This window comes from Mus caroli, unplaced genomic scaffold (genome assembly GCF_978045245.1).
Source record: "Mus caroli unplaced genomic scaffold, Mus_caroli_1 scaffold_8, whole genome shotgun sequence".
Classification (NCBI taxonomy): domain Eukaryota; kingdom Metazoa; phylum Chordata; class Mammalia; order Rodentia; family Muridae; genus Mus; species Mus caroli.
Genome location: NW_028227263.1, coordinates 43729579 through 43742446, shown reverse-complemented (window position 1 = coordinate 43742446; position 12868 = coordinate 43729579). Strand labels below are relative to the sequence as shown.

The 12868-nt window shown below is 39.5% G+C and overlaps 1 protein-coding gene across 1 annotated transcript; it reads left to right on the top strand.

The window, feature by feature from the left end:
* The first annotated feature begins 10151 nt into the window (after positions 1-10151).
* On the top strand, positions 10152-11099 carry LOC110299197 (olfactory receptor 51H1-like). Its single transcript, XM_021168826.1, has one exon. It carries the CDS (start codon positions 10152-10154, stop codon positions 11097-11099), a length of 948 nt encoding a protein of 315 aa, XP_021024485.1.
* Positions 11100-12868: the final 1769 nt, after the last annotated feature.

The window sequence follows — 12868 nt, the reverse complement described above, 5'->3', positions numbered from 1 at the left end:
GAATATTTCATATGCATCAAAGGAAAAATTCACCAAGACAATCTTTCAGGTCTTGAAATCTATGCCTCAAATGCAATGGCACCCACATTTGTAAAAGAAACATTATGAAAGCTTAAATCAAATATTTGTAACCTCCTTCCAGCCTAGCCAGGTTGGTTCAGACCATCTGCCACTGAGGTGGAGCCACTTGCTGTGCTGTTCTCATCACTCTCTTTTGATGTTACATTGCCTGCTACCTGCCTGAGGTTGAACTGGTTCTCTAAGATTTTCCGGAGTTATCACCAAGTTCACGAGTTCCTGCTAAAAGGCAATTCTGACAACTTCACAAGGAGCTTGGCGTGACTGGGGATGGGCTTCCCTCTTTATAAAGTACAGATTATCATTAAACATTTGAGTCTTGATCAGATTACTGTCTTGACTCCATTTCTCTCTCTACCCGCCTAGATTCCCTTTTTTCTTTCAGTTCCAAGATGCCTCGAGTGCAGACATGAGAGCTGCACATCGGCCCCAACAAATTGGCGCCCAACATGGGGCCTGAGAAAGGCAGAGGACACTAGAAGGAACACTGCTGGTTTGGAGCTCCATGGAAGCGGAAAAGAATTAAAGAAGATTCATACTGGAGGAAGTGTGATATGGGCTAAGCTAGAACAGCACTAAACCCGCGCACTGGATTCACTTAGGTTCAGCAGTGAGATGTCAAGATCTAGGAACGTAACAGGCAGATGGCCGCAGCTTTCAGAAGCTGCTTCTTAGGTGAGAGAGAAAAAAGGGTTTGGATTTAATAATCAGGCAGATTGGCCGCAGTCAGAAACTGCATTAGGCGGGAGGAAAATGTCCCAAAAGCAGAGAGAAATTTTAGGGGTGCCCTCCTTTGTTCTCTCTGGGCCCTACAGCAAAAGTTCTCTGCCCTCTTTGTGTTTTTGTCTAAGGTCTTGTCTAATGTCTGGTACACCAGTCTGTTCATGTGTTCAATTCATGTATCTTTGTGTCTAGTTGTCTGAATGAATGAATGTTCTGTGTTTTCATGTTGGAAAATGAAAGATGACTAAAACTTTCTCTGCTGGTATAACAAAGGCAAGAGTGGCCATATGCTTTAGCCAGGATCAGGCACAACAGACAACAGGAGGGCTCCTGCTGAAATTTTTTTTTTTTTAAAAAGGGAGTCTACAGCTTACTGTTGCTTTTCACTGTCCCACCTTTGTTTCTCAAGCAGGTCAGTCAACATTGTTCAGCCTGACTGCAGCAGGAGTAAAACCTCACCTCCAATAGCGCAGGTGGCAGTTATTATTATTCTCCATCAAGAAACGTTCTAAGTACATATTGTGGCTTTGGTCTGAATTGGGAGTATGGTGTGCTATGAGGGCCTGACAGTCAATGATGGACAACCAGATCACAGAATCATACCAATCTAAGACAGAGGTACATGCCAAAAGGCCATGGCTGTTGATAATACACCACAAAGCCATGTTTGTGTGAAATATAACACAAACTAGCTGCACGTAGCCTCCATGATGGAATTAGATGATTCAAGAAGATCTGAGATCCTAAGACAGGCGGGGCCGCCAGCCACCATAACTCCCAGGCAGGACTATAGAGCATAAATAAAATTTATGCCTCAGTCCAGTTTTGTTTAATATTATTTAAAGAGGGGAAAATGTAACCTCCTCCCAGCCTAGCCAGGCTGGTTCAGACCATCTGCCACTGAGGCGGAGCCACCTGCTGTGCTGTTTCTCATCACTCTCCTTTGATGTTACACTGCCTGCCACCTGCCTGAGGTTGAACAAGTTCTCCAAGATTTTTCGGAGTTATCACCAAACTATGGTTTTTGCGAGTTCCTGCTAAAAGGCAATTCTGACAACTTTACAAGGAACTTGGCATGACTGGGGATGGGCGTCCCTCTTTATAAAGTACAGATTATCATTAAACATTTGAGTCTTGATCAGAATACTGCCTTGACTCGATTTCTCTCTCTACCCGCCTAGATTCCCTTTTTTCTTTCAGTTCCAAGATGCCTCCCAGGCTTGAACCCAGACATGAGAGCCACAGGTCAGCCCCAACACATATTGACCCATAAATGTTAATAGTGGGAAACTTCAATACAGGACTCTCATCAACAGACATGTCATCCAGACAAAAACTAAATAGAAAATACTCTAACTAACAGATGTTATAAACCAAATGGACCCAACAGGTAACTACAGAGTATTTCACCAATGTGAATAGACCATTTTCTCAGAAGCTCTTCAAGCTTTCTCCAAAACTGACCACATACTGGGACAAAGTAAGGCTCAATAGATTTAAGAAATTTGAAATAACCTCCTGCATTCTATCAGACCACTGTAGCTTAGAGCTGAATATCAACAACAACAGAAAACGTACAAACTCATAGAAACAGAACAACTCTCTACCGAATGACTTCAGGGTCAAGGCAGAAATAAAGAATGAAGTTAAAGACTTCTTAAATTTCAATAAAAATGAAGGCATAATGTACTCACATTTATTGGACAGAATGAAAGTGATACTAAGATGAAAGTTCATAGCATTAAGTGCCTTCATAAAGAAATTAGTGATATCTCATACTAGCAACTTAAAAGCATACCTATAAGCTCTAGAACAAAAAGGACCAAATACACCCAAGAGCAGTAGACTTTAAGAAATAATTAAATTAAGGGCTGAAATCAACAAAATAGAAACAAAGAGAACAATACAAAGAATTAATGAAACCAAGAGTTGTTTCTTTGAGAAAAACCAACAAGATAGATAAACCCGTATCCAAACTATCTAAAAGGTAGAGAGAAAGAATGTCCAAATTAAAATCAGAAACAAAAGGGGGACACAACAGACACCGAAAATCTAAAGGAAATGGATAATTTTCTTTGCATATACCACCTACTAAAATTAAATCAAGATCAGATAATCAAAATAGACCTGTAACCCCAAAGGAAATAGAAACAGTCATTAAAATCTCCCATCTAGAGCCAGATGTTTTTAGTGAAGAATTCTACTATACTATCAAAGTAGAAATAATGTCAACTCTCCTCAAATTTTTCTACAAAATAGAAACAGAAGGAACATTGTCAAAATTATTTTATGAAGCCACAGTCGCCCTGATAGCCAGTTCACATTTTGTTGAATAATAATTCAACAAAAAGAGAAATACAGACCAATTTCCTTCAGGAACATAGATGTAAAAATACTCACTAAAATACTCATAAACTGGAGGAAGCCTAGGCCAGAGGCTTTGCTGCTTGTTTAGTGTCTGTGCAGCGTCTTTAGAGCAATAAGACAAGAAGAGACAACTTAGAAAAAAGTTAAAGGGAGCTGGGCGTGGTGGCGCAGGCCTTTAATCCCAGCACTCGGGAGGCAGAGGCAGGCGGATTTCTGAGTTCGAGGCCAGCCTGGTCTACAAAGTGAGTGCCAGGACAGCCAGGGCTACACAGAGAAACCCTGTCTCGAAAAACCAAAAAAAAAAAAAAAGAAAAAAGTTAAAGAATTGCTATTTACAGATGCTATGATAGTATTCATAAGCCACCCCCAAATTCTACTAGGGAACTTTACTCTTACAGCAGATAAACACCTTCAGTGAAGTGGCTGCATATGAGATTAACTAAAAAAAAAATTAATAGCCCTCCTATAGTCAAATGGCAAACTCGATGAAAAAGAAATCTGGAAAATAGCAACTTTACCATAGTCACAAATAATAGAAACTATCTTGGGGTAACTCTAACCAAGCAAATAAAAGACTTGTATGATAAAAACATCAAGTCTTTGAAGAAAGAAATCAAAGAAGCTATCATAAGATGAAAAGATGCTCATGGATCCATAGGATTGACATAGTAAAATTGACCATCCTAAAAGTAATCTACAGATTCAATGAGATCCCCATCAAAATTCTAATACAATTCTTTATAGACCTTGAATGAATAACATTCAACTTCATATGGAAAAACAAAAAACTACATGATATCTAAAACAATCCTAAACAATAAAAGAACTTCCATATTGTAGATTATTATCCCCACCCTTATTTCAAGCTGTGCAACAGAGCAATAGCAATTAAAAACTACATGGTATTGGCATAAAAACAGACATGTGATCAATGGAATTGAATTAAAAAAATCAAACATAAATTCATACACCTATGGGCACATAGGTTTTTGTTTTTGTTTGTTTGTTTTTTTAATAAAGAAACCAGAAATATACACTGGCAATAAGATAGTGTGTTCAACAAATGGTGTTACTCCAACTGGATGCCTACGTATAGAAGAATATAAATAGATCCATATTTATCACCCTGTAGAAAACTCAAGTCCAAGTGGATCAAAATCCTCAACATAAAACTAGACACACTGAACCTGATAGAAGAGAAAGTAGGGAATAACCTTGAACACGTTTGGACAAGAGACAATTTCCTGATCAGTACCCATAGTGTGGGCAGTAAGATCAACAATTAATAAATGGGACCTCATGAAATTTAAGAGCTTCTGTAAGGCACAGTACACTGTCAATATGACAAAATAGCAAACTACAGAGTGGGAGAAGATTTCTACCAATTCCACATCTCATATGTATATATATATATATATATATATATATATATATATATATGTATATGTGTGTGTATTCAAAATAAATATTGAACTCAAGAAACTAGACATCATTCAAACCAAATAATCCAATTATAAAATGGGGTGCAGCCAGGTGGTGGTTTAGCCCACCTTTAATCCTAACACTCAAGAGGAAGATGCAGATGTATCTCTGTGAGTTTGAGGCTAGCTAGGTTTACAGAGTAAGTTCCAGGACATCCAGGATTATACAGAGAAACCCTGTCTTGAAATACAAACATACAAACAAACACTGCAAAAGAAACAAAAGAAAACAAATCAATCAACCAACCAATCAACAAAACAAACAAACAAACAAACAAACAAACAAAATCCAAACCCAGCCTCCAACCTCCAAACTAAAATACAAACCAAACCAAACCAAAAACTCAAACTAATCTAAACAGGATATTTCAAAAAAGGAATCTCAAATGGCTGAGAAGTACTTAAAAGAAATGTTCAACATCCTTAGCACTAATTCAAATCAAATTTTAATTTTGAATCAAAATTCAAATTGAAATTACTTTGAAATTCCCTTTTCCAAAATTAGATGTATTAAGATCAAGAACAGAAGTGACAGCTCATGATAGTAAGATGTAGTACAAGGGGAATTCTCCTGCATTGATGGTGGAAGTGCAAGCCTGCAGAACCACTATTGAAAGTAATATGGAGGTTCCTCATAAAACTGGGAATTTATATAACTCAAGACTAAACCAATCTTGGTCATACATCAAAAGGGTATTCCATTCTACTAAAAAGACACTTGCTCAACTATGTTCATAGGAGATTTCTTCATTATATCCAGAAACTGGAAATAACTTAGATGTGCCTCAACTAAACAATGGATAAAGAAAATGTGGTACTTTTACACAATGGAGTATTACTTAACAGTTAAAAGAAAGACATCATGGAATTTACAAGCAAACAGAACTAGAAAACATCATGCTGAGTGAGGTAACCCAGACCCAGAAAGACAAACAAAGTATGTACTCACTTATAGTGGAAATTAGCTGATCAGTAAGTGATAATCATGCTACAACCCACAGACCCAGAAAGGTTAAGTTGCAAGGGGGGCTCTAGGTGGTGGTGGGGCACATGGATCTCTCTGGGAAGAGGAAATAGAATAGATTTATGAGTGGACTGGAAGAGGGTGGGAATAGGAATAGGAGAGATCAGGTTGGCGGGGAGGAATGGAGGGAGAGAGCATAGGAAATACAACTGGAACTGAAGGACATTTGGCAGATGATGTGGAAACCTAGTGCAGTAGAAAATCCTAGGATTTTTATGTGAAGATTCCACAAATGGAGGATATGGAGCCTGAACCAGACATATTCTGTAACCAGGCAAGTGGTGGGACTGGGACACCAACCTAGCCACAAAACCTTTGACCTACAATTTTTCCTGCTTGCAAAATGTGTTGTGTCAGTGGAGGCTCAGAACTTGTGTGAGTGGCCAACCAAAGACTGGTCTAATTTCAGGTCCCTGCCAGAAAAGGGAGCCCCTGCCAGACACTGCCTTGAAGACTAGGAACTGGAGGCTTGATAGCACAGAGACCTAGGATGGGACAGAGGGGGAAAAAGAAAAAAAACAATAAAATGAGCCACAATGATATTCCACTCTACTCATAGGTTGGTGCCGAGCCCAGTTGTCATAAGGGAGGCTTCCTCTGGCAGCTGATGGGAACAGATGACATATGCAGAGACACACAGGCAAACATTAGGTGGAAAGAGCCCAAATTGATGATCTTCATTGGGCCCCTCCCCTTGGTTCTTGGGGAGCCTGTGGAAGAGTGGAAGGATTATAGGAGCCAGAGGGCTCATGGACTGCAGGAGAACACATACTACAGAATCAATTAAACTGGGCTCCTTGGGACTCATGGAGAGTGAAGGGGCAGTCACAGAGCCTGCATGGGTCTGTGCTAGGTTCTCTGCTTATATGCTTTGGATGTTAGCTTTTTATTTTTGTGGGACTTGTAAGAGTGGGAGTGGAGGTGTCTCTGACTCTTTTGCCTGCTCCTGGCACCCTTTACCGCATTCTGGGTTGCCTTGATACAGGGGCTGTGTCTACTCTTACTGTATCTTATTATATTGTGTTCAGGGCTTATGACATCCCTGGGAGGCCTGCTCTTTATTGAAGGGAAACTGAGGAGAAGTAGATCTAGGGGAGAGAGAAGGTCGGGGGAAGACTTGGAGGAGTGGAGGGGAAACCAGTTGGGATGTAATGTATGAAAGAAAAATAAAAACTTTATGTCAAACTAACGTAATTGAAAAAAAGAATTATCTCACTGACAATAAAGTTCATTACACAAGAGTGTAATAAAACAAATGAAAGAACATAGACATCATAGACTGAAATTATTACACAATTGAGTGAACCTTAAGTCCAGTTTCAGGGCAAATTGTGGCATGATATCATCACTGAGATGGAGAATGGCTTTAGAGGTAGGAGATGTGGAGTTGAAGATGGAGGGACTCTTTTAACTGAATGATGTAATAAGAGACAAGTGTGTGTGTGTGTGTGTGTGTGTGAGAGAGAGAGAGAGAGAGAGAGAGAGAGAGAGAGAGAGAGAGAGAGAGAGAGGGAGTGAGAGAGAGAGAGAGAGAGACAGAGACAGAGACAGAGAGAGACAGAGAAGTTTGAGATGAAGAAAACTTTTGGTCTATACTTTTTGAAGAAAGGGGTTAGGTAGAGCTCTTGAAGACATGAAGATAGAACAGCCCAAGCAGGTGCACACCACTCCTCAAGGGATGTTTTCCAAAGCAGTTGTAAAGTCCCTATAGACTCCTGTTGGGTATAGACATCCACCGAGGTCTGAGTCATTCTCATAAATATGTTGCAAGCTAGCTTCAGGGAAGACAGCACCTAAATAATTCCTAACTGGAGCACAGGGATTGACTGAGGTAGGAAAAGCCGTATTTTTGTAACATAGGCCTCTTACATAGGCAGATTGTACACAAGATGCTTTATGTATATTTTAAAAATGAAATCCTCAGAGAATTTGAAAAACAAGCAGGATTAAGACAGAAGAGAATAATAGAGAGCCACACTACATGTAACACTATAGGGAATACTATAGTGGAACACTAAGGGAGAAATAAATAAAACATAGATGGTTTTAGTAGAAATAAAAAAAATGCATGCAGAAGGAAAGCATACAGTGTATGGAGAAGCTGAAATAAAGATGAGATTGATGGATAGACAGGGATTTAAATTGAGAGATGGCATAAAGAGGGCTAAGAGTTCTTAGGGAAAGTCATAAGAAGAAAAGGTATAGGATGGGGACAGGAATGACAAGTGACATGCAGTGGAAAAGCAGGAAAAGGGCGGGGAGAAGAGGAACTAACTGTTAGCATATAGTAGTGATTCAGCTGGCCCTGAGGTTTTCACCAAAGGTCACTTAAAGACTCTTCAAGAACTTCGCAATAAACTAACCTGAGGGATGTCCACCCGACCATTATGGGGCCATTAGCATTGTCTGGAAGGACGGACTAACAGGCCCTGAGAAGTGAAGGGATGCTATGTAAGGTGAAGTCTCACAAAGCTCCATGCTTAGAACATAGGCAGAGAACTGGACAGGCACTACAAAGAGCTTGCTTGGATGTGACTGTTTACTTGGAGAGAAGCCTGGGTTCTGGTTACAAGGCAGCATGGTTTTGCAAAGGGACATGGACTCTGTGTTTTAAGGATACCAAGAGTTCCGAATCTGAAAACTATCTTTCTTGTAATTATGGACCCCAAGTAGAAATTACTCTTCTCCCATAGAAATGGAGCAGAAAGAGTTCACAGACCAGCACTTAAGTTGTTTTCTCTCTCTTTCCCTCCTTCCCCCTTTCTCAAACACGGATGTGAGCAAACTCTACTAAACTGAATGTGTTCCATTTATTTTCTTTGGTCTTGAGAAGAGATTTTTTCCCCCCTTGGTTAACAATGATCAATCCATAGAAAGGAGATAGGGGAGGCATTTGAGGGTTTTCCAGAATCCCATGAAACAATCTGACATTTAATCATTTTCATCCACATACTGTTTTCTTCCTTCACTGAACATATGAAAACGCTTGTATATTCTTCACATATATCCTATGAAGTGATGAGTGATGACATTTTTCCTTTATTGTGCTTAACTTAGTAGTTCAGAAAGGTATAAGTATATACTTTTCTGAAAATACTTATGCAATATTTAATTAACTACATTAATATATAAGAAGAAAGAATTCCAGCATGTAAAAACAGCATACCAAAGAGTTTAAAAGTCCTGTTAGCATTTGGAAAAGGGTCACTTGATACAGTTAGATTGGCTAGGCAAAGAGAAACAGATGTGGGGAGACATGATAAGGAAACTGGAAAAGTCATTTTCTAGAAACTTTGTATCAGAGATCCAAGTGTAATTTTGGCTGGATTGAAGGAACCAAATGAAAGAGAAACTGGTGGAAACTGTTAGGATTTAGAGCTAGTGAGGTAGGCAGCTACCTGGGGTTCTGAGAGTGGAATTCATGACTCTCCTTAAGAACATTAGAAGCTTTTTAAAAAAATTAATTTTAATTTAATATTTTTAGATTTACTTATTTATTTTATGTATATGAATACACTGTAGCTGTCTCCAGACACACCAGAAGAGGGCATCGGATCTCATTACAGATGATTGTGACTCACCATGTGGTTGCTGGGAATTAAACTTAGGACTTCTGGGAGAACAGTCAGTGCTCTTAACCACTAAGCCACCTTTTTAGTCCAAATTAGAAGCTCTTAAAAAGAGGTGATTTTTTTTTTGTTATTAATAAGTCAGATTTCTAGAAAAATAGTTTATTGTAACTTAAGAGTAAAAAATTTGCTGAAAGTGGTGTAAATGTGAGAAAAATGCCATAGGTCATCTGACATATAGAGCGACACCATTTTTTAGCTGTAACAATAGAAAGAAAAGAAGAGGGGCATGGTGGTACATACCTGTGAGCCCAGCATTCCTGGACCTCAGGCAGGAGGATTACAAATTCAAGATCAATCCCAGGGACATAGTGAGACTTTATTTCAAATCCCCTCCTTCACCAAAAGACAATGGGAAGAAAAGATCAGCTTTTCATATGTTTCAGACATTGTTCTGAAAATGAGTTAAATGTTGCTTGAATGAAGAGTTCTGGTATTGGTTTCCTGATTTCTGGTGTATCAAAAGATTATGAAAATAAAATTTGCATACATTTTTATGTATCATTCTCTGTTCTTTGCTACCTTAAAATTTAGGTTTATAAAAGGAAACTAATTTGTATGTTTGACATTTGTATATTCACTAATGGGTCATAGAGTTCATCATGAACACAGTGGGTTAAGGGCATAGCAAAGTATGTACACCAAGAGAAGGGAAGCCACTGAACTCATCCTGGAAGCTGAAACTCAGAGTGGCACAAAAGTTACCTATTTGCTAACCCAATTCTTTTCTCTGTTCCATCTGTGTGTTTAGGAAATCACTTGCTTATCTCATATGAAATTATCTTTCCAGTTTAGGAGCTGTAAGCCAAGTGAGAGAGACCAGCTTCATCGAGTGGTGAGATCACCAAGATGAACTCAAATGCTTCACAAACCAATCACCATAGCTTCATTCTGACAGGCATCCCAGGGATGCCAGACAAGAACCCATGGATGGCCTTTCCCCTGGGGTTTCTCTACACACTAACCCTCCTGGGAAATGGCACCATCCTAGCAGTTGTCAAGGTAGAGCAGAGCCTCCATGAGCCTATGTACTACTTCCTCTGCATCTTGGCTTTGACTGATGTTAGTCTCTCCATGTCTACGTTGCCCTCTATGCTCAGTATCTTCTGGTTCAATGCCCCTGAGATTACTTTTGATGCATGCATCACGCAGATGTTCTTCATCCATGGATTTGGAGTAGTAGAATCTGGAGTCTTAGTGTCCATGGCCTTTGACAGATTTGTGGCTATCCGAGACCCACTGCGTTATGCTTCCATCCTCACTCATGGGCTTATTGGAAAGATTGGACTAGTTGTCTTGGCCCGGGCAGTCTGTGTGGTCTTCCCAGTGCCCTTTCTTATAAAACGGCTGCCCTTCTGTCGATCCAATGTCTTATCTCATTCATACTGTCTTCACCAAGATGCAATGAGGTTAGCCTGTGCCAGCACCCGTGTCAACAGCCTCTATGGCCTCATCGTTGTCATTCTCACATTAGGGCTTGATGCTCTCATCATTCTCTTCTCTTATGTACTTATCCTGAAGACAGTGCTGGGAATTGCCTCTAGAGCCGAGAGGCTCAAAGCCCTCAACACCTGCCTCTCTCACATCTGTGCTGTGCTTCTATTTTACATTCCTCTCATTGGTGCCACCATGATCCACAGATTTGGGAAACATTTATCACCAGTTGTGCACATGTTCATGGCTAATATCTACCTTCTCCTTCCCCCTGTGCTAAACCCTATTGTCTACAGTGTGAAGACAAAGCAGATACGTAGACGGATCATCCAAGTGTTCCGGGGGAGAAAGAACATGTCCTAGTTGGATGGAGTCCTATACCAGATCTAGGACAGGTGGAAAAATCCAATAGTTTCCCATTCAGAAGGTTTGGTGAAATCAGATTTTATGCATTCAGTAAAATACAAGGTCAAGAATGGTTTGTGCAGATAAAACACATGTAATTATTGTTCGGTTTTACATTTTGCAATATAGACATTGATATGTGGTATCATAAAACCCAGTTTAATTGAGTAACATACTTTTTATTCTTTGAAAGTAGAGATGAACATTAGCTATGACAAATTGTTTAGATAGATAATATAACCATCTATTCCTATACTGTTAAGAAATATTTTAATTGTGTAGTTGTGCATCAGGTGTCTGATTTATTTATTTATTTATTTTGGTTTTGTTTTATCAGGACAGGGGTTCTCTGTATAGCCCTGGCTCTCCTGGAACTCACTTTGTAGACCAGGCTGGCTTCGAACTCAGAAATCTGCCTGCCTCTGTCTCCTGAGTGCTGGGATTAAAGGCATGTGCCACCACACCCAGCTTTACATGTGTGATTCTTAATATGTGCCTTCTTTAGTGGTATCTCTTCTTTTTATATATAACATATTTCTAGATTTTCTATCACAAACTTAGGGCATGTACATGTCCCATATCTTCTCTCTTGCCCCCCCCCCCCCCCCCCCATGGAAATTTTTGTCATACTTGATGATTTCTGGTCTTTGTATAAAGCAAGCAAAAATTCTTAATAGAAATGTTTTTTATTGTCTGAGAATTTCATACATACACATGTTTTGAAAGAAATCTACACTTCATCCTTTCCTTTCAAATCTTTCCTAGATTTATTACCACCTTTTCCTCTTAATTTCATGTGATCATTCTCTCCTAAACACTGGATCCACTTAATACTGGTAATATGTACACTGGTGTAGGGGCATACCCAGAGCATGTGTATCCTATCAGTGGCTGCCTCTCTGAAGAAAACTGACTTCCTTTCCTATAGCCATTAGATTGGCAAGAGTTCTTCAGATGGGAGAGAGAGATTTCCTGACTACCTCTTCCACACATACTTGGATTTTGACAAGCTTGGTCTTCTGTAGATCTTGTGCATGCAGTCATAGCAACTGTGAATTGTATACAACGGCCTCGTTATATCTGAAAAACACTGTTTTGAAGCAGTCATCCACTGCTTTGGGATCTTATAGGCTTCTTGCCATTTCTTCTGAGACATTCCATGAGTCTTCTGAGAAAGATGAATGATATATGTCTCATTTAGGGCCAACCACACCAACACCTCTTGTTCTCTGCACACAGACTAGTAGTGAGTCTCTGTATTAATCACTATCTATTTTGATGAAGGTTGAGAGAGGCATTAATCTAGTAGTATAAAGATACGTAAGTCGGAGAAAATTTAATACTATCTATTTAGCAGAATAGTAATACTAGATTCTCCTTTAGAGTCTATGAACTATTCAGCCACTAGTTTTTTGCTTATTTAACAGTACTAGAAATAAGTTCTGTTTTGTGGGGAATACCTTAAATCTAATCAGAAAGGGGTTGTGCCTGCTCCAGTGGATCTATCTAGCCGGGTCAGCTGTTATTGCAGCCTGCAATGTTCACATCTGAGTGAGGTTTAACTTCAAGCAGAAAGTGGTTGGTTACTCCAATAACATTTGTGCTACTATTGCACCAGCAGATCTATCTCGTCAGGTTAGTTGTTAGTACAGCCTGCAGTGTTCACATCTGAGTCAGGTTGCTGATTGCTGTTCTCCAAGAATAGCACGCACAGCACCTTCCGGAGC

Coding starts and splice junctions, on each gene's coding strand:
- LOC110299197 (XM_021168826.1), top strand. CDS start 10,152: ATGAACTCAAATGCTTCACAAACCAATCACCATAGCTTCATTCTGACA.